This window comes from Eptatretus burgeri, chromosome 15, assembly GCF_056783735.1.
Source record: "Eptatretus burgeri isolate ZD-2024b chromosome 15, Ebu_testis_v1, whole genome shotgun sequence".
In the NCBI taxonomy this organism is placed as follows: domain Eukaryota; kingdom Metazoa; phylum Chordata; class Myxini; order Myxiniformes; family Myxinidae; genus Eptatretus; species Eptatretus burgeri.
This window is the reverse complement of record NC_140975.1, coordinates 11,860,344-11,883,193: the sequence shown is the minus strand read 5'-3', so window position 1 is coordinate 11,883,193 and position 22,850 is coordinate 11,860,344. Positions and strand designations below refer to the sequence as shown.

General features: G+C 46.6%; 1 protein-coding gene across 5 annotated transcripts in view; it reads right to left on the bottom strand.

Annotated features, from left to right (window-relative positions):
- The window catches only part of AP1G1 (adaptor related protein complex 1 subunit gamma 1), an 89,050-nt gene that overhangs the window by 15,058 nt on the left and 51,142 nt on the right, over positions 1-22,850 (bottom strand). For 4 of the 5 annotated variants that reach the window (XM_085858170.1, XM_085858171.1, XM_085858168.1 and 1 more), the window contains 2 exons: positions 21,356-21,454; positions 15,984-17,519 (listed from right to left, as the gene is read on the bottom strand). In XM_085858170.1, coding sequence (XP_085714296.1) covers positions 17,418-17,519; positions 21,356-21,454 — 201 coding nt within the window. In that variant the 3' untranslated portion in view covers positions 15,984-17,417. Of the gene's footprint in view, positions 1-15,983; positions 17,520-21,355; positions 21,455-22,850 lie in introns of those variants that run through there. The other variant, XM_085858167.1, reaches the window with a different exon arrangement.

Genomic DNA, 22,850 nt, shown 5'->3' with positions numbered 1-22,850 from the left:
GATTTGGTGGCTCCGAATAAGCCCAGTGATGACGGGCTATCGTTTCAGGACATCGTGGCGAAAATGAAGACCCACTTGGCGCCAGAGAAGTCATTGCATCTCGCGCGGTTCCAGTTCGATCACCTCGCTAAGGGTGGCGAGGAGCGCGTTGCAGACTTCGTAGCACGGGTGAAGCATTCGGCTGTGCCTTGCAAGTTCACGACAGAGGAGCGTCCGGCACGGCTCAGAGATCGTTTTATTTCTGGTCTGCGAGACGCAAAGATGGTAGCAGCCATCCTGCGGTTGACCGACATCACATTCGACTCGGCGGTCGGGACTGCTTCGTCTGTCGAGCAGACACTCACGGATGTCCGCACCATCGCTGGCCAGGACGTAATGAGTAGCTCCAGCTGGGGCATGTCGGCTGATCCCGAGGTCCACGCGGTGACCGCGCAAGTGCCGCAGATCGCGCAGCCCGGAGTCCGCGCGATGGCTCAAGTGCCGCAGGTCGCACGCGCACCTGGCGGTGCGGGACGAGGGCGTGCACCGCAGCACGGTCGCACCGGGAGCGAAGTGGCTTTCCAGGGGTGCTGGGGGTGTGGGGGTCCACACCTGCGACAAATGTGCCTGTATAAGAACACCGTGTGTTTGCATTGTCACAAGGTGGGACATTTGAAGCGTGTGTGTCGGATGGCGGGGGCCTCCGTTGGGGTCTTGGATGACGAGGTGCGGGAGGACCCCAGTCACCTGGAGATCGGCCTGCAACCGGGGCATGGCGATGCCGGCGGGCCGGAGCAGGAGATGCAACCACGGTTGAGTCTGTTTTCCGTTGGTTCGGAGATGACGACGCCGTTCACGGTGGAGGTCGAAGTGAATGGCGAGCCGACCGTGTTTTGCGTGGAAACCGGGGCTGCGGTGTCAGTCATGGGTGAGCAGGCGGCTCGTGGTCATCGCGGTGTTCGCCTGGTCAAGACGGCCTTGTCGCTGTACACGTACACCGGTGAAGCGATTGCACCGCTTGCGAGGGCCGACGTCTCAGTGCGCTACCGAGGTCGACGCGCCCGGCTCTCGGTGTTCGTGGTGCGAGGGGAGGGGCCCGCCCTTTTGGGTCGGGACTGGCTGGCGCACCTCGGGCTGGATCTCCGGTTCGTGCCTTCAGGTGTGCCAGTGCTCTCTTCGATGCCTTCGTCGAGTACCGAGGGCGAGGTTCTGGCGGCGGGGGCCGCGTCGATGCAACGGGAGCGGCCGTTCGTTGCTGCCTGCGGCGGTGATGTACGGTTCGGGAGCGGCGAGAGCCGTATCAGCTCTCGCGATGAGTTCCCGCGCTTCGGCAGCGTTCGTGAGGCAATGCACGCCGGTGTTGTTCGGTGTCGACATCGAGTCGACAACCAAGAAACGGACTCGTGATGTGGGTTGTGGGTTGCTGTTCATGGCATATGTGTTTTTCCTTGCTCTAGTGATGCAGTTTAACGTTGTTGAAATAAATGTCAGCAGTTCCCGTGTGAGAGTGGGTTTGGCGGAGATCAATCAATGGGCTTTGTATTATGATCAATGTGATGTGGTGGCTTTGGGAGCGGTGGTGGCGAATAAAAAGGTTGGGTTGGCCTTCCATTGTCCCGGGCCGCGGGTAGTTGCTTTGTCATGTGCTGGGATTTTATCAAAAGAACGCGTTGTACGGAAACATGAGTTTGCAATGGTTCGAATGATGTTCGTAGTGATTTATAACGAGCCTATGATTGAAGTGTGGTTTAAGTGGAATTGCTACCGTCTAACTGCCGTGTGGGTCTCGGAGATCGACTCGGAGCCAAGACTGGTGCGCTGGTCGGCGTTACCCCCACCTCTGGTTGCGGGCGCAGCTCTCTGTGTTCGCTCAAGGTCGTTTAGACGGGCGTTGGCGTCTCAACTGATTGTGGTGCGTGGGTTGTTTTGGAGCATTGAGTGCGTCCAGCCAGCGGCGCTGTTCAGCGCACCCATCCAAGGTCAATCGAGGCTGGCGCTGGCGCCACGGCTTCCAGACAGCGGGCTTCCGGCCTCGGAATGTTTATCTGCGTCAGGTCTGCCTGGGGGAAGTGGGCCGGAGGCGTTTGATGGTGCCGGGGGAGGTTTGCTCCGGAGATCGCCACGGCCTCGCCGAGGGCCATGTCAGCATGAGCCGCCTGGGGGCGTTTCCGCTGTGTAGGGCTGCTGTGCTTTTCGCCTTGCTGCTTCATATCGGTAACGCGGCCAGAGTTTGGGAGGTGCTGTGTGCACCTCCGTCTTCGGAACCTGGCCGGGGCAGCTCCATTAGCTCACTTTCACGCATTATATGATGCGATATGCTGTTATACTTCGCTGTTTTCATTTTTTGTGCCTTGTCTACTATTATACCGTAGTCCTTCGTGCTGTTTATGCTTATAATGATGGTGATCATTGAATAATCATAGTTTTAGGAGGGAGGAGTGTGGTGGTGTAGCCTGCGGGCATGCAGGGTGGGGCATGATGATGGGAGGAGGGGTCGTTGTGGTCATCGTATCTGCAAGGAATATAAGGTGTGCGCGCCGCCTGAGGCGTCGTAGTAATGCTGGAGTCGCCCGGCTCGTGAGTGTGCTGAATACGCAATAAAGGAGAGCCACGGGCAAAGTACGCTCACGCTCGCGCTTGTGCACCACAGCCCGGCTCGACTGTTCCTCCGCATCGTGTCTGCCTGCTAAGCATCTTCTATCAGTACACCACAGTTGGTACAAACAATTGCCCACCCTCCCCAAAGTGACGAAAGTCCTGATCCCAAAATGACCCATCTAATGAAATGTGCATATACTCCAACATGTTTATTCATCATGTCAGCAACAGTTGTGGTGGATTACATGTTAACTTAGGTCCTTTGGCTTCATTTCTGTCATGAATTCCATTTAATCACAAAACCTGGGGCACGTTTAGGGTAAACGAAGCACTCCAAGACCCTTTGAATTTTCAGGTGTCCTGCCTGAACACCTTAGTTACTCATCCGAATCTGTAGATTCCCCGATCTCACTTTCATCATCACTGCATTCATCATTGCTATCGTCTGGGCAGTCAGAAAGTTTGAGCTTCTTTGGCAAGGCAGGGCTGGTGTGGCGCACTGGTTTGCACTTCCCATTTATGATTTCCCAACCATGGCCGATTGGGAACGAATGCTCAACCAAGCTGTAATGGAGTTGGCAGTAGGTGATGAAGTTCGTTCGTTCCACATGTTGATTCAACGTGTCATCATCGGGTGGAAGTCGGGCTGTACTCTTTTTCTTCATTTTATGTCACGTGAAAGCTCTGACCTGTCCACAAGTACCATCTGCATTCTCATCGTAGACCTTTGAAAGGACAAATGCTTTCATATCAGCTTTAATATTGTCCTGTAATTCAAGACTCATCCCAACTCGCCCAAGAAGCTCTCCAGCTTCAGGATCATTCACACACTTCTCCAGCAGTTTCTTTTTCCCATGACCATAGAAACCTGATGTGTGATCACTACCGGTTATCACATGGAGAGGTATAATAATATTTGCGACATCCTCTGAGAGCATGGCATGACAATTGACTAAACTATCCTTGCATTTAATCAGCAGATCACCATGAAGTTGATGTGAGACATATGCCGCTTGGACATACACATCTGTGTCCTCACTGTCTATAACAACTGCCCCAGTGACGTTGTTGGTCCGTAGTCTGGTATAGACAGATAGTAGCATTGTATCTGCCTCAGGATGCTTGAATCCAAAGTCTGTAGTCGGCACGCATGTGCTCAAGTCGATTGACTTCTCACCCTTGCAGTATATGATGCTACCTTTCACTTGACCAACATGTGTTTTCATCTGTTCCATCACAAGTTTTTGCAATCTGACCTTGTTATCCGAATTGACCATTAGTTTGTTGAACTCAACAGATCCTGGAAATATGTCTTCAGGCTTGGGAAAAACATTTGGGATGTGTTGATGTTTGGCTGCCTGTCGCTCGTGCTCATCATCCTTGATGCTGAACTGAAGGTCATACCTGTCATTGACTAGAATGATCAGACGTGCATCAGCATGGCGTGAGATGACAATATTGCAGATCTTATCTAAATAGTAATTCCAGCGATATTGCAAACCATCCCTTTTTGCGGCCTCACGATCGTCCGATGTGGGGGTGGCGAACTGCCAGATCAGTCCCATGTCCACAAGATTGATGTGGTTCTGTGGTTTCTCAGGAACTGGGTGTTGCTTGAATTTGTACAACAGCTTGCTCTTACAGGTTTTTTGCATTGAGCCATCTACATTGTAGACTGACAAGCACTCATCAGTAACTCGCCATTCTAGAACCGACTCAAGTTTGACCATACCAGATCCCACTGTAAGGTCTAATCAAGGTAGCCAACCCAGACTTCTCCATTTGGGCCACTTTCATGGCTGTACCAGATGGGATACAGACCTGGTCCCTTGCAAAATTCAGTATTTTATTCCTGTGAATTGTTGCAGTGAGAGGTAGATCTTCGGAAAAACACGCTCCTGTAGGAAAGTTTCAACCTGCGTCTGACCATCTTGTAGTGAGTGCTGTCTTGAGGTCATTGACTAGCTGTGGTGAGGCAACCAGACCGGACTGTAGCGATCTTAGTGTTGGTTTTTATTCATCAAATGGATTGGCTTCAAACTCAGTTAAGCATGCTTGTAGATCCTGAACTACCTGCTCATCTTTTTTCATTCTTGCTGGTTGACACTCAGCATGTTTCCTATTTCGACACTTGCACTTGAGATTCTGATTAACAGCAGCTTTTACCCTTGCAACATTGTTTGCATTCCTTGTTGTTGAAAAGAGTTGCTTCTCATTCTGCAGGAGTTGAAGCCACACTGATTTCAACTTCGAGTTGAGATTCATAGTCATTTCTATCCAAAGGTCCATTGGCTGGCAAGAATAGGGTAGCCCTGTCATTGACTGTGCAAAATTCTCATTGAAGAAGGCCATTTGTTCATCTGACAGTGAAGACAGCATTGCCCAATAATCGGGCAACCACCGCCCATAATCATGGTTATCGTACGCCATCAGTCCAGGCAACATGTGGTATGTTGATGATAAGTATTGCGGGCCATTTCGTGCATGACATGCATCAATACTTTGAACTAGAGGATCAGTCATTTCTTTGAACAAGAGCCAGAAGTCACCCATGTCAGTACCAGTCTTCTCATAAACTTTTAATCAGCTCCTTCATCTCATCCTCCTCATGGAGATCACTGTGTGCCTTTTGAAGGGCCTCTTGTGTCTCAGTAAGTGCATTGTGAAGAATGTCCACATTGGATTTGCTGATCAGCACTGTAGGCCTGACAATTGAAACACCAATTTACAATATGGCGGACGGTGGCCATCTTTGATTTGGAGGCCATAACGAGGCCGGATCATAAAACCGATATTAAATATGAATTCCTCAACCGCAAAAACCCCAGAAAGCATATGCTGATTAGCACTGTGGGCCAAACCATTGAAAAACCAATTTACAATATGGTGGGTGGTGGCCATCTTTGATGTGGAGGCCATAATGAGGTCGGATCATAAAACTGATATTAAATATGAATTCCTCGACCCCAAAAACCCCAGAAAGCATATGCTGATCAGCACTGTAGGCCAAACCATTGAAAAACCAATTTAGAAAATTGCGGGTGGTGGCCATCTTTGATTTGGAGGCATAATGAGGTCGGATCATAAAACTGATATTAAATATGAATTCCTCGACCCAAAAAAACCCAGAAAGCATATGCTGATCAACACTTTAGGCCAAACCATTGAAAAACTAATTATCAAGATGGTGGGTGGTGGCCATTTTGGTTTTTGGCCCCCTGCGGAGTGAGCCCACACTTTCGCGAGGGTCACCCCCACTATTTTTTGAAATTAACCCTCATAGAAGACAAATCCATTGAGAAACCAACCTTCGCTCTCCACGGTCACGGAAGTTCTCCAGATGACCCAACTATATATACTTGCATTCCGAATAGAACTTGGCTGTAGGCTTTTGCTCTTGTCTTGTCCCCATTCCCTCATTCATTGACTGCATGCCTGTGTTCAAATAAATGTCCCCCATTGTTGAACGTGAACCTGCTCGTTGCGTCCCTTTCCTTCATTGGCTGAGCATGTCGTGCGTGTGAGGGATTAGTCGACCATTGCTAGGGTTCAAAGATAATTGGGCCGGCGGAATTCGGCGATATCACAGCTCGGCTACGCACACGGAACGGGCCGCTTAAGCGGCTCGCTTCCGTACGAGTTCCGTCGAGGGTGAAGTATCCCGGTAGCTGGATCACGTGGGTACTTAGGTAAGTTGAAGTTGGCAATTAACCCTACCCCACGTGATTCCCCCATTGGCGTATTTCGGTCCAAAATAACTAGGACCCGTCGACCCGGGCTTACCCGGGCCGGCGATCTGTAAATTAAGGGCGATCGAGCCGAGACGGCCCCACTGCTTCATCAAGGGTCTTGCTCGTGGTGACGCGCCGGCGGGAAACCACAGCAATATATATATATATATATATATATATATATATATATATATATATATATATATATATATATATATATATATATATATATATATATATATATGTGATCCTTTAGTTCCTCATGGGCAGGTGCTCTACTTGTAAAATCTCGATTTGTTCAGCCACTTCAGAAGATTTTTGAAGGTTTTTCAAAAAAACCAATATGGCTGCCGAGTCATGTGACCGATGACGTAATTATATATTTTTTTCTGTGGACCGTTTTATCTTTAATGACCCTCAAAAGTTTTCATACTTATTGGATGTGGTGTACTGCATATGCAATTATGACATAACGAGGGCACCTATGACATAAAATTAAAAATCAAGCTCATTCCCCATGAGGAGTACTTGCTATGTGCCAAGTTATAATTTTTTCCTTGTTGTGGTTTCAGAGATAGAGGTCCAAAGTTTTTCTGTTTTTTTCAATATGGCTGCCACACCACATGACATCTGACATCATAATTATCATTAAAACATTCCATAAGCAGTTGCACCAAGTGAAAAATCTCTCAATCTGACTAGCAGTTGCAGAGAAAAACACGAAAGTTCTGTGTGGACAGACAAAGGGACCCAAATGTTTTACCCTCTCCTTTGGCAAGGGTAAAATCAAATCTACATTTACTTTTCATGAATATTGTGACGTCCACGGGACTTGAACAGTCCCGCGTAGAATGAGCCGAAACGATGGAGGCGGTTTATTTATTTATAACCCAAACATGGCGGTTCTAATCGTTCTACCGCAAACGGGACGAGGAAGGTGGCACGAGTCACTTTTCACTGAGTTGATGATGTTTATTTGTTTTTATTATTACCAGAAATAACAAGACTCGGCAAGAAGAGGGATCAGGGGCGATTCGACGGGATGGTGTGGGATCGGGCGTGGGGAAAAACACAGACAATTCCAATGAATATACAGTTCTCAATCCCTCGAAGGCGCCAAGCGCGCGCACACACACACACACACACACACACACACACACACACACACACACACACACACACACACACACACACACACACACACACACACACACACACACACACACACACACACACACACACACACACACACACAGAACGTAGCTATTTCTGGTGATCAGGCTGGACCATGGTGTGGACGCAACTGTCCCTGGATCGGCGTCGGACGAGCTGGCCTTGCTCTCGTCAGGGGGGCAGGAGAAACCGTGGTGCTGTCGACCTCCTGGTGTTGGCCCAAGTCCGCTCACAGCCGCGAGGGAACCAGTTCTGGCGCCAAGTTGCGAGCAGGAGAGGGAGGCAGGTCTGCCCGCCGTTCGACCCCGTATTCCGAGTCAGCAGAACCCCAGAGCCAACCAACGTGAGGCACGAGGCTCAGCAAGGCTCCAAGACATGATCAAGAACACGATCGAATCAGCACAACAACAAGGACGCTCTCCGCGCAGCAGCCTCGACACCAAAAAAAAACCACGATCTTTTTGGTTGTGATCTTCTTCCTCTCCCTTTTCGACCCCGAACAGAACCTTTTTATACTCCTGTCCTCGTCACTTCCAATCGAGCCGTTTATTGGCCCACCGCCGTCGCCTTCTGCCAATCGTGATCACGGGGCGGAGCCATCCGCTGCACTGTCCTGTGACGTCACGGCCAGTCTCCAGAGAATACCAAAAGGGGTTTACGCAGACACACTTACCCTATCCCGTGTCCCTATCTAATTACGTGACAATTATCATTTCCCCCTTGAAGAAATGAACATTTACTAGACAACTTATCACCACTGAATTGCTACTTATTACATCGAGATCCTGGTAAACTCTAACAGCATGGCATACCTAATTAAACATCCTAATTACCCTTTGAATACATACCCCCCCTCAAACGTAACACTACCCCCTCCTCTGGTACCGCAGCTCCTGCAAGGTATATCACAGGCGCTACCGTACCAGCCTTAACACTTACTGACTCACACCTAATTAACCTAACAAAATAAAGTAGGAGGGGCAATGGGCAGCGAGTCGCAGCTAACTTACCTATCCTGCTTAATATACCCCCTTATGGCCTTATCCTCGCCTAAACAATCATTCGTTTTTTTTTTTAATTTTTTTAATTTTCTTTATTTTATCACATGAGAGCACTGAGCGAAGTTGCACTCCATCTTCTGGATCATCGCTCTTGCCAGCACTCTTCCAGTGATCTGGGGAGGGGAAACAAAAGGTTCCACAAAAACACAACACTTATACTTTACATTCCTACTCTAAGCCTTAACGACACTATTCACAGGATATTTACACTTGACCGCCTCCCCCAGTGGATGCTAATAGACCCAGCGTTACCTGGGGAGCCAATTTCAAATTTGCTTGCCCCAAAATTATGCGGACATCATGCCCCAGCTGCACCTGTCAAGTTGTGCGGGATCGAGTGGGACCCATACATCTTCACAACACTCACACCATGGTCATCATCACATTTCTAGGTCATGGTCCTCATTTTAATCATGCAGGCTGAATCCCGTCGTGGCGTGGGGTGGGTTACCACAAGATGATGGGGGCATCTCAGGTGCAACCATGCCCACAGGTAAGCTTTAGTCCAACCCAGACGTTTCTCTGCCCCGCTCCCTTTGATTCCCACCCCCCTGGTATCCATCAGCTCTCATCCCGTACAACACACTGGAAGGGGTCTCACTGGCTCCTCTGCCTTCCTGGGTCACCAAGGTCCTACTCGTCTTGGTCGCCCAACCAGACCCTCTCCCAGTTGGCTCCAGACACTGTCACCATTAGCCACCAGGGGTGAATCTCCTTGAAGGGGGTCGCAATTCCCGCTCACCGTGAGCTTCAGCAATCCCTGTGGACAAGCACATCATCCCCACCCACAAAACCCACATGACTCCCCCACCCCATCGGCCTTACATGTGACACCTGCATTTCTAACACTTCACCGACCATGACCTTCCCTGTTACCACACCATATCCAATGAAAAAAACAATGTGTGCACCATACATTTCACTTCTTCACTGAAAACAACTCGCACAGCACTTCTCACCCGATCCACGCACCAGCCATTGGACAGCCACTCGTGCCCGCTTTGTTTCCAATTATCCACTGTCCCGATTGTCACTCCAAAACCCAGCAGAACTTACAAACCCATGCCAATTTTCCCACAATTCATTTTTTTTTTCCACTAAAGGAGGCACTTCGCCACAATCTCACCAGCTGTGCATGGCCCTATATGCTCAGCCCGATCTCCCGGACCCCCGACAGTGATCTCCGGACCCGACATATGAAAGGGCATCTCGGATAGACCTGGCGGTTCAGCAGGAGGATTCACCCTCTCAGAGTCTAAAAGTCTATTGGAGGGTCCCTCCATCGCCGGGTACCGGCAATATCGTTGCATGTGTCCTCTTCGCCCGCACCGGAAACAACACCCCATAAAAGGCCCCCGTGAGTATCGGTGAAATGTCTCTTCCGGTTCCGGACCCCCTCGACCATAATCGAATTGCTCTATTGGCTGGGCTGGACCCCGCCGCTTTGGCGCACTAACTACCGGATTACCCTTTATCAAACTCGACAGTTTCTGGCAAATTTCCTGAAACATTTGGGTAATGCCAATTTCTCCCAGCCCCCTTCCCTGATCCTGGATCTCCGCCTGTCGGATCGTCACCGATGGCCTCTCGGGCACCCGACCCGGCCGACTCCACGAGGCCAGCCTGGCCGCGCACTCGGCCGCTCGGTGCACGGTGGGTGGATCCTGTAGCTCCACTAGCGCTCGGACCTCAGGGTCAGGAAGAGCAGCTAAAAATTTCTCGAGTGCCAGTCTGTCCCATGCCTCCACTGTAAGGTCCCGATACGCGATCCTGACTGATTGGTAAATGTCCTGTGCCAGCTCCTGCATTGTCTCACCTGGCTTTAATCTGCGGTGCTGGAGCTGGGCCCGCACCAGATCACAGTTTGCCGCGAACCCAAACCGACGGCTCAACGCCTCGCAAATGTGGGAGCTGGTCAACATCCCCTCCGCGATCACGTTTAACACATCTGCGGCTGGTCCCCGCAACGTTGCCACCAAATTCCCTTTACGTTCCCGCTCATTCCACCCGTTTAGTCGGGAAATGCACTCAAATTGCGTCAGAAAAGCTTCAACGCTCCCTGACCTGTCAAAATTTACCAGGGGGATCACTTTTACGGTGGCCCGCTTCTCAGTTTCTCCCTTGTCCGAATCCAGCCCAGGGATCAAACACCCTTGTGGCTGCGTATCCAATTTCGGAGCCCACTGTGGCCAAAGATGTTTTGTGGTGAGGGTCTCATGGGTCAATTTTGCCTCCTGTTCCAAACGTTGAATGGACCGATTCCCCTCTTCCCGCAGGATCTTCTGGGCCCGCACAACCTCCTCCAAGGCTCCGTCGCGAGTTTGTAGCTGCTCCTCAACCAACCCGGACACTCTACTTACAAAAGACAGCTCGACCAGGCCTTTATCCAAGACTTCATCTTGGCTCATAATTTTATCTTGTTCATCCAAACGAGCCTCCAATCCTTTTACCTCCTCCGCCAAATTCATCCCTTGCTTCCTCAGCTCTCCCCACTTTTCAACTTGCAGCTGCATACGAGCATCCACACAGGCACGATGACGTTCCAGGCTTTCATCCACTTTATCAACCCGAATGTTCGTTGCATCAATTTTATCTACCAATTTTTTCCGTATATTTTCCCCCTCCAATGTAATTTCTACCTTTGTTTCCTCCAATCTATCCTCGAATTTACTTTGTATTTCCCCCAATTTAACATCCACACACTCCTGCATCTCAGTTTTCATTTTCTCCATCTTTTCCCCCAATTCATCCCTCATTAAATCAATCCGTGCACCCAACTGTATCCCCATTACCCCCAATTGATCTGTCATGTCTGCCCTGTGTCACGAATTGATTTTCCATTTGTGCCGTCATTTCTGCCATTTGTGCCCCCTGTGCCGTCATTTTTGCCCCCTGTGCCGTCATTTTTGCCCCCTGTGCTGTAATTGCACTCATTAAACGTTCCAACATTGTCCAGATCGTCATCTTGCCGGTTTCCGGCGCTGCCGGCTCCGTTACGGGCGATGAAGCATGGTCCACGCTCGGAATGGCAGAGGTTCCAACCCTACCCCCGTCTCTCCCTTCTTCCCCCGACTCGCTGCCAGACACGTGGCCTTCCTCCTCAAACATCTGCACATCCGCCATGGTGCAGAAGTCCCGTTTGCCACCAATTAATTTAGATTTGAAAAATCCCGCCAAAATTTTCCCGCGCTCGCGCGCTTTTCTGTAGCAATTTTATATTCCAATTCGTGGCGAGATTTTAATCTTGGTATATTCTCCCGATACCAAACATAATTTAGAGGGGTTCGAACATCCCACTCCTGACACCAATGTGACGTCCACGGGACTTGAACAGTCCCGCCAACGTAGAATGAGCCGAAACGATGGAGGCGGTTTATTTATTTATAACCCAAACATGGCGGTTCTAATCGCTCGACCGCAAACGGGACGAGGAAGGTGGCACGAGTCACTTTTCACTGAGTTGATGATGTTTATTTGTTTTTATTATTACCAGAAATAACAAGACTCGGCAAGAAGAGGGATCCGGGGCGATTCGACGGGATGGTGTGGGATCGGGCGTGGGGAAAAACAGACAATTCCAATGAATATACAGTTCTCAATCCCTCTAAGGTGCCAAGCACACACACACACACACACACACACACACACACACACACACACACACACACACACACACACACACACACACACACACACACACACACACACACACACACACACACACACAAAACGTAGCTATTTCTGGTGGTCAGGCTGGACCGTGGTGTGGACGCAACTGTCCCTGGATCGGCGTCGGACGAGCTGGCCTTGCTCTCGTCAGGGGGGCAGAAGAAACCGTGGTGCTGTCGACCTCCTGGTCTTGGCCCAAGTCCGCTCACAGCCGCCAGGGAACCAGTTCTGGCGCCAAGTTGCGAGCAGGAGAGGGAGGCAGGTCCGCCCGCCGTTCGACCCCGTGCTCCGAGTCAGCAGAACCCCAGAGCCAAGGTGAGGCACGAGGCTCAGCAAGGCTCCAAGACACGATCAAGAACACGATCGAATCAGCACAACATCCCCATCCCTCTCCCTTCCACAGTTCACCTGTGTCTGTTCCCCAATGTTTTGTCCCTTCCACTCCCACCCCTCTTGTCTCATGCCTCCTTGCTGTGAGTTGTGTGTTAGCTCTCATACGAGCCTCGACCAAGGTATACAAAAAAAAAAAAAAAAAAAACAGGACGCTCTCCGCGCAGCAGCCTCTACACTATAAAAAGAAACACGATCTTTTTGGTTGTGATCTTCTTCCTCTCCCTTTTCGACCCCGAACAGAACCTTTTTATCCTCCTGTCCTCGTCACTTCCAATCGAGCCGTTTATTGACCCACCGCCGTCGCCTTCTGCCAATCGTGATCACGGGGCGGAGCCATCCGCTGCACTGTCCTGTGACGTCACGGCCAGTCTCCAGAGAATACCAAAAGGGGTTTACGCAGACACACTTACCCTATCCCGTGTCCCTATCTATTTACGTGACAATTATCATTTCCCCCTTGAAGAAATGAACATTTACTAGACAACTTATCACCACTGAATTGCTACTTATTACATCGAGATCCTGGTAAACTCGAACAGCATGGCATACCTAATTAAACATCCTAATTACCCTTTGAATGCATACCCCCCCCTCAAACGTAACAATATAATCAGTGTGACCTCTCTTTTTACCTTGAGAACTGCCTCAACTCCACTTGGGATTGATTTATTTAGTTCGTGGATTATGTTTGAGTCAATCTTTTCCCAACAGTGTTGTAATGCACTCCAGAGCACATAACAGTCGGACTGCTCGTGGACATTTTATATCAAATGTATTCACCCTTCAATTACCCTCGCCAGAGGAGAGGGAATTGCATACGAGTCCGTTTGTTTGTCTGTCTGTCTTTGTGTGTCCGCACAGAACTTTCGTGTTTTTCCTCTGTAATCACTTGTCGGATTGAAACGAAATTGTGACCATTGGAATGATTACTCATGCAGAATATTATAATCATAATTAAGACATCATAGGTCACATGGTGTGGCAGCCATGTTGGAAAAAAATGATTAACTGGACCTCTGTATCTTCAAAACTGCACCAAGGAAAAAACAAAACAAAATGAAACTTGGTCCATGGCAAATACTCATCAGGATCCGGTGTGATGTATGATGTCATAGGTGCTTTCATTATGTCATAATTGCACGAACGCGACATCCGATCAGTATGAAAATTTTTGGGGATCATCTCGGAATAAATTGGTCCACAGAAAAAAAAATTAATCGATGCAACCACGTGGTTCGCGAGCAATTTTTTTTTTGAAGCTTCAGCGATCTTTTCTGAAACGGCTGAACAGATTGAGGCAAAAACTTTACATGTATGACCGCCTATCCCTGAGGAACAAAATGTTGACCTATGTCATAGGTCACATGTTGGATTTACCCAAAAAGCTTTAAAAAACCTCCAGAACAGCTGGACACATTAAGTGAAAATTTCAGATATGTTCTCCAAGCCTTGGTGATACCAGCGGTGTCCACAAATAATTGATAGGTCATATGGTCTAGCAGTCATAGTGGATCGAGCGATAATGTTAAAAAAAAAAAATTTCTCTTGAACCGCTTCATCGATCAAAGTGAAACTTCACAATTATGATCAAGTAATGAAGGGGAACACGTTTTAAATTTCAACCTGATTGAATGCATGGTCTGGCAACCACAATTATTTATTTGTTTTGATCTAGGTTATTATTATTATTTGAATAAGGCTCACTTGGCTGCGCCTGGATGTGTTCGAGGGTAGAGGAGTAGCAGCTGAAACCAAAATCATATTCATTCCTCCTGATGACTTCATCTTTGCTTGGGTTCCTTCTGAGAACTCCAATGCAGAACTTTACCTCTTTGGTCTTCCATTTGATTTGAATTTGTCCACAGAAAATTAATTTTAATCCCATTCTAAATTCAGTTGAATAACAATAAACGTCATGGGTGAGGGTCAAGTGGCTGATCGAAGCAGGAAGTCTTGGTACCTGGTCATCCCTACCAGCTGTTATAAAGTGGCAGTTCTAGTTATTCCTAAACTACACAAAAGTTCTCACAAGAGTCCGCAGTCTCTGATTGTCTTCACAGAAAGAGCAAAGTGTCAATAATAAATTTAAGAATATAGATACAAATCGTCAATATGAGGACAAATTTGTGTTTGAAATCATGATTTGAGAAAGCTTGGTATTAAGTGGACTCGTACTTTTGCACCCCCACTGTATCCAATAGAAAGCTCAGTCGAACCACTTACTGACTGCCCGATACTAAAGTTCAGGACCGTCCAGGTGACGAAGAAAGCTGAAATTTGTGTACCGACAGACATCGAAGCTGATACACAAGGAAAAAAAAAATCACAGAATAGTCGGAAAACATCCGAAAATGAAAATATAAATCAAAGATAATAAAAACATTTTTAAAAGTGAGAAAAAAAAGAAAATACAGGTGAACGATCACAGGCAATGGGGATCACGGTAATTTCACGTTCCGGACATCAAAACCGTGAGACCAGGAAAAAAAAAAAACAAATGCCCCTGAGAAATCGGAATTGTCTGGGGTCAAACATGTAAAAAGTGTTCTCCCCCCCCCACTCATTTGAACCTGTAGTGTCCATCTTGTTTACCCCGTGTAGCGAGGAGGGGAGTGCGGAAAGGAAAGGCAAGGAACGACATTATATATATATACATATACATATACATATATATACATATATATATACATATACATATATATATATACATATACATATACATATATATATATACATATATATATATATATATATATATATATATATATATATACATATATATATATATATATATGTATATTGTATATATAAATAAAACACACACACGATATTGTCCAACGATTGTGATTTTTTTTTCCAGTGTACCAGCTTCGATGTCCTTCAGCACACAAAATTTCAGCTTGCCACATCACCCGGCAGGTACTGATCTTTATCAGTCAATGAGTGAATCAGTGGTTAGATAGAGCTTTATTTACAATATTTTATATATAAACATGACTTCTCCACGATTTGTCCCTAACAACTCCCACTTTCCACAAAACACCCTTAACTTTGACCCCCCCGGCCCCTCCTATACGTGTAATAAAGGTGTCCCAAGAGAGGAACATGGAATTGATGGCTATTCGTGCAATCTACTGTTTGTTCATCTTCAGCAACAAAAAAATTCTCCAGAGGCAGAGTGTGTGTGTGTGCGTGTGCGTGTGCGTGTGCGTGTGCGTGTGCGTGTGCGTGTGCGTGTGCGTGTGCGTGTGCGTGTGCGTGTGCGTGTGCGTGTGCGTGTGCGTGTGTGTAGGACAAAAGCTTCAGAACAGAAATCAGATCGGTGAATGCTTCAAGGTCGGTGAATCAGATCGAGCTTAATCACCACACACATACAAGGTTCATAAATGTATTTTTTATTTCTCGTGGCAAATCCACAGCATAATGGTTACGATCTGTAAAATTTATCATCCCTCCAACCCCATTCAATCACACCTCCCTTCTAACGCCAAAACATACCAGTTGCAAAATCCAAGGCAAAGGAAAATACATATATAGCAGTAGCTTCATGTAATTATTAACATCTATTCAAATAGCTCTTTTGTCTGTTTCTCTCTCTCACTTTTCTCAAAAGCGCACACCAAGTATAATACAGAACATTAAATCTCAGCTCTGGAAGAGACGTCTGGGAATCCGTTTTAAACCTCTGGGAAATGTTTCGGTCATAGACATGAGGCCCGCCAAAGCAAGGGAGCGAGAAGTCTCAGAAGGAGCTGCATGGGGGACTGCACTGATGTTTGAACGCGCATGGCCAGCCGGTGAATTAACCGGCCTGGTACAGCGAGGTGGGGCAGGTGACGTTCCGTCGATGAAAGCCCCGTCCCCCTGCCCAGTGGTGAAGCAGCTACCGGCGTTGTTTTTTTTTGCTTCTCCAAATGAGAAAGAGATCCGTCAGAGCATGACTTGGATCCATCACAATCTAAATCAACACGACTCAGACAGACCAAAACAAAAATAAGGAAATTATGCAGGTGGTCATAATTTTACAAAGAACAAGTACATCAAAGCCAGACAAAGCAAATGAAGAATCAAACATTGCACTGAGCTCGCCTGCATCGACAGCCTCAGATCACCGGTCTTCCCCCAGCACATAAATTTGTCCGATATGGTAAGCAAAGACCTTCTGATGCTTGCGAAACGTTTTGGGTACAGTAATGAATTTCAGTAAATAATGGGGGAAGAAAAATAACTTGGAATTGGGGGGGGAGGGAGAGAGGAGCTATGTTTAAAAAATCCGCTCTGCTTGCCATCAGCAAACAGTCCAAGTGACAGGCACCTTTGTCCCGGCTTGGAACAACCGTGCAAAATGGGTTTTGCCAAGAGTCGTCGGTTAAGGCTCAAAAGGTGGAAAGCCACAGGAAGAGGGAAGTGGGAAAGATGAGCTAATCGAGAGAATTATTGGGGTTTGGTTGAAAAGGTAGGGGTGGGACCAAAAGGGAGGGATGAAAACCCGGTGGGTATAAAAGAAAAACAAGCACAGGATTTACAATTTCAAGAAATCAATAAGCCACAGGAACTTGCAGCTCAGGCTCAGACTTTATATAATAGCTTTGGACATCCGATGTGGAAGAAAACCATAGGTCAGAGGTGACCTTGAAGGCCGAGAACAGTGGCTCAGCCTTTTGCTGATATCCAAGCTGTGAGCTGCCGGCACACTCCGCCGCATGTGACGAAGTCGATGAGACAAACTTCCCAGAAAAAAAATGACAAACTGTGTCAGTCAGAGCACAATGGACGGCTGGTCGGGGTGGCAGGCACTGGCTGGGTACGGCCTTCACTGCCACGACTGTGGTGGGAAGTTGTTCACTTCTCCAATTTCCTGCATGGATGTACCACGGTGCGTGTATGTCAAACGTAGACGCATTCTTAGCTGTTGCTGTGGTGATTGGAGAAAATGGAGGAGGGTAAATTATTAAAGGGAAACAAACGTGATAACCAACTGGTACACTGAACAACCCACACAAGATAGGCATCCATATTGTCATGGATTGCTAATCCAAACTGTCTTTTTTAAAGGGAAATTTAATTAAAAATTAGGAACAAGAGTTCCGAGTTACTGGACTCGGCACCATAATACAAACAATTGCAATGGCACTTGGTTGAGCACATACCTCCATCATGCTGAACTGTTTACATTTTGTAAATCATACCTCCATCACTCCATCATGCTGAACTGTTTACATTTTGTAAATCATACCTCCATCACTCCATCATGCTGAACATCTAAAGTATTGATACTTGAACAGATTGGGCAAAAGATTGGCAGATGGAACATAACCTGAGCAAGTGTAAGGTGTTGGGAAAGAACAATGAAAATAGAGATTACAGGATACAAGGGGTAATTTTGGAGCGTGTCACACACGAGAAGGATCTGGGGGTGGTAATAGATACGGGAGGTAAGCAGGCAGCACAGTGCCAGGCAGCTGCAGGTAAAGCAAATAGGATTTTAGGTTGTATTCGGAGGGGGATCATTTATAAAAAGAGGTGGTGTTAACATTGTAAAGAAGTTAGTGAGGGCCACATCTAGAATATTGTGTGTAGTTTTGGTCACCACAACTCAGGAAGGACATAGATGCCATAGAGAGGGTTCAGCACAGGGCTACTAGATTGATTCCGGGCCTTGCTCGACTCAGCTCTGAGGAGCGGCTAAGGAGACAGGGTGATATACACTAGAGAGGTCGTTACGAGGAGATATGATGGAGATGTTTAAGACAATTAAAGGGAGAGATAAAATAAGTGCAGATGAATTATTCAAGAGTCGGCAGTGATCGGACCAGTGGCCATTGCTTGAGAGTAAAGAAGAGGAGAGTTAAGATGGTAGTCAGGTAGGGGACTTTCGCTCAGAGTAGTTAATGCATAGAGTGGCCTCCCTGGAAAGGTAGTGGCAGCAGAAACAGGAGATAAGTTTAAATTAGAATTAGATAGGTACCTGGAAGTTATGGAGACAGTGGGGCATAGGGATGTTGGCAGGACTTTTTGGTAGCTTGAGCATTGATGGGTGTGTGTGTGTGTGTGTGTGTGTGTGTGTGTGTGTGTGTGTGTGTGTGTGTGTGTGTGTGTGTGTGTGTGTGTGTACAGAGTGCTGTTGGTGGGGGTCTTGTCAAGGGGTGGTGTGTGGTTGATGTGTTTTTAACCAAGCCCATGCCCCCTCTCCTGAGGAGAAGGAAAAAAAGAAAAAACACAAAACTTAAAATAAATTGATTGAAAAAATTTTTGCATTTTCTTCTTTGGATGCTGTGTTGATAAATTAGTGTGGTGTTCACGAAGGCATGATGGACTGAATGGCCTCCACCTCTGTCCGATTTCCTTGTATCCTACCGATAGGACAGATCTGCACCAAAATCGAATTGGCTTGTGCTGGTCACCTAACCAACTCAACCACCTAATTTTGTCAAAACACTCAATAGCTTTTAGAGACAATGTGCTACATATAGATTTTGGCCCCATCACTCAAAGGTGAAGAATGACTGCAAAAATAAAAATAAGTAATAAAAAAAGAAAAAGTTTCCAGATCCGGATCTTCACCAAAATCGAATAATTTTGTCCTCGTCACACACACACACACACAACCTACCCACAAAATTGTCTGAACCCGTCTAACTTTTTGAGATATCTTGCTTGAAGACAGACAAGGGCAAAACCACAGCCTCTGTCCACCTTTGGTGGCAGAGACAATGAAATTCCCACAGTTGTGCGAAATTTGGTATTTTTAGTGACGTGGGTTGGCAGGACGGCCTCGAGGAACACACACCCGCCTCTAATCTGTCTAGCACGAGTTTGAATCTCAGCCTGGTATTTTGCAGACAGGGCGATTCTTCAGTGTGTGTGCCGTCCCTCGGACGGACGTCAAACCAGGCATCCCGTCTGCCGACATCAGTGGACGTTGAAGATCCCACGGTGTGAATAGCGAAGACTCAGCAAGCTATTTCTGGTACCAGGAATAAAGTACAAATTCCTGCTCTAACCTACAGGGGAGCACTGCATCAGCGGCACAGCTGCGCCCCCAGAAAATTATGTTACCCGTAGTCAGGTGCTGCATACAAACGGTTTAATGTATCGTTTTGCTTAATTTTTGACTCTGTGCCAAAACAAAGTATAAAAGTTGACTGAAACATACACATTATTGTAAAATGATAAATGGGGTGGGAGGGGTAAATGAATATTGACGAGCAAATGGCAAGTCAATCAAGCAAAGAGAAGATTGTCCAATCACCAAAATTCGGCCTTGTTGCAGCTCAAAATACAGACCTCATTGGAAAGGAAATGACGTTTCGCATTCTTATAAATCGACAATGTACTTTGAAACATGCTTACTCATGCCAAACCACCTCGGTTATTAATTTTGGCAAGGTACCAGTGAGCACCAGGGTGCTTTATTTAACACGGTGCATCCTTGAACACAAGTGAGGATTCATGTCAATGTAACGAGAGTAGATGGAATGTCCTTCATGGACAGAAGCTGGATTTCAAGGTAACAAGGACCTGTTACTCTCAGTCCCCTGCCTTTTGGATGGTATGAGGACTCAATCTGTGTAATATAAAAGCTAAAACTTGCACGGTTTTTAAAATATCACGTACACAAGCTAAGTTACCACGATAGTTGAAATCAGCCAATCCAGCCATGATTGAATCAGGTTGAGATAATGTAATGAGGACGAGATACACGACATAGCCAAAAGTATGCAGACACTTCTAATTAGTAGATTTGGCTATTTCAGCCATACCCATTGCTGACAGGTGTACAAAATCAAGCATTGGACTGGAGCAGTGGAAACACGTTCTCTGGAGTGATGAATCACGCTTCACAATCTGGCAGTGTGACGGATGAATCTGGGTTTGACGGGATGCCAGGAGAACGCTACCTGCCCGAATGCATGATGCCAACTGTAAAGTTTAGTGGAGGAGGAATAATGGTCTGGGGCTGTTTTTCATGGTTCGGGCTAGGCTCCTTAGTTCCAGTGAAGGGAAATCTTAACGCAACAGCATGCACATTCGAGATGATTCTGTGCTTCCAACTTTGTGGCAACAGTTTGGGGGAAGGCCCTTTCCTGTTTCAGCATGACAATGCCACCATGTACAAAGCGAGGTCCATACAGAAATGGTTTATCGAGATCGGTGTGGAAGAACTTGACCGGCTTGCACAGAGTCCTGACCTCAACCCCAAACACCTTTGGGATGAATTGGAATGCCGACTGTGAGCCAGACCTAATCGCCCAACATCAGTGCTTGATCTCACTAACGCTCTTGTGGCTGAATGGAAGCAAATCCCCACAGTAATGTTCCAACATCTTGTGGAAAGCCTTCCCAGAAGAATGGAAGTTGTTATAGCAGCAAAGGGGGGACCGACTCCATATTAATGACCATGATTTTGGAATGACATGTTGGACGAGCAGGTGTCCACATACTTTTGGCCATGTTGTGTATCTGCAATACAAAAGCTAAATGTTCAACGGTTTTTGAAATATTGCATACACAAAAGATGGCCGGTCGGTTGGTCGGACAGAGCACACTTTAATGTTCCAGTCTCCGTATGGACGGAACATCATTGTTAACCCTTTCTTACAAGCATCTGTTCTTGGTCGTACCACTGTTGGCCCACACCCCTTCAAAAAGCTCTGGTTAGTGTCTTCCCCCAACACTAACCTTAACCACACAATAAATTATTTATCAAGAGGTGAAGCCAGTCAAGCATTTAACAACAACAAAAAATACCTTCTGTGGGTTGAGAACCTTTATGACTTGTGAAATACCACCACTGTTCTTGGCTGGCACCATGTTGCTGCTCGGTGAGAGAAGCTGCAGCTGGAACGTCTGCGATAGACGCATGGAGAAAATTTGGTTGAGGGGGAGACATCAATTCAATAACCTGACGAGCTTGATTGAACTCCATTAGGGTTAACATTACAAAATGCCGAGGATCGAGCTGGAGCCATGGCATAACCATTGTATAAAGACGACTTGGTAATTATTGGCTGGATCCGTTAAGATTCCCATTTGAACCCTGGTCCATGATGTGGGAGGTATGGGAGGGAAGGAAACCCAGTTTCAAATCCCACAAGTATGTCCATCATCAACCAATGTACTTGTAATTTATGCAAGAGCAAACCGAGGTCGACCAATTTCATCCTGAAAGCAATTTACGTACAAATTCCACCACGAGCCTGAAATCAATGTTGAAAATAATAATAATTTTTAAAAAGATTAACATGCTAATAATACTTGTCCATCTCCATTATCCTGAATTACAAGTCAAACAACAAGCCTTTTGAGAAAGCAATTTTACCACAAAAATAAATAAGTCAGTAAATAAATATAGATAGATAGAATGCACTTGAGGGAGTTGCTGACACATTGTGACATTTGTCTTCTAATAAGTCATGGCTGTTTTGTGATTTGATGAACTACAACAGGTCTGATTCAGGTGTGTGAAGCTGAAGTCAACATTATTTTATTCACATATGCATATAATGAATTGGCGTTTCTTTTATTATTGCATAAATTAAATTATTGCATCATACGCTGGTCTGTCTTGGATGTGAGTGCGATAACTCGTGAACATTTTCAGCTACCTTCTTCAAACTTTACCAGGTGATTCCAAAAAACAAAAGTGAGTTTTTTTTTTTTTCACGATATATACAGTACATACATGTCAAGGTGACAATGGTGTCATTTGCATGATTTTCGTCATACCAGTCAAGCTTCTGCCTGTCACCTTCTTGTTTTAGTGTGCAAGTTTCACTGGCAATTTGCAGTGCTAGAGAAACTATTATTTTTAGACACAAGTGTAAAAAAAAAAAAAAAAAAAAAAAAGTACCAACAAAGCTACACAAGTACCAATATACACCCTAACTTAAGCATCATCTCCCCATCTTTTGGAGGGGTGGGGGTGGAGGAATGGGGTTGGTTGAGGACAAAATATATTTTGTACCTCCGACTTGCTCACGGGAACGTATGTAAAGTTTAAAGAAAATCGACCGAGCAAATGTGACTTATTTGAAGAACATAACGACGCAAATCAGCACCTCCCTCTGATGTGTTTCTTGTCTGTTCGGCACGTGAGTACGGTGAACCCTCAAACATTGCGGGCTCCAACATCTCAGGTTTCTTCCAATCGCGGGCAACCTATTGTTTCGATTTCGTTAGTGCTGTATTTGATTTCGGCCAATCACGGTTTTTTTTAGCTAAGATGAGTTATTGTTTGTGTCCG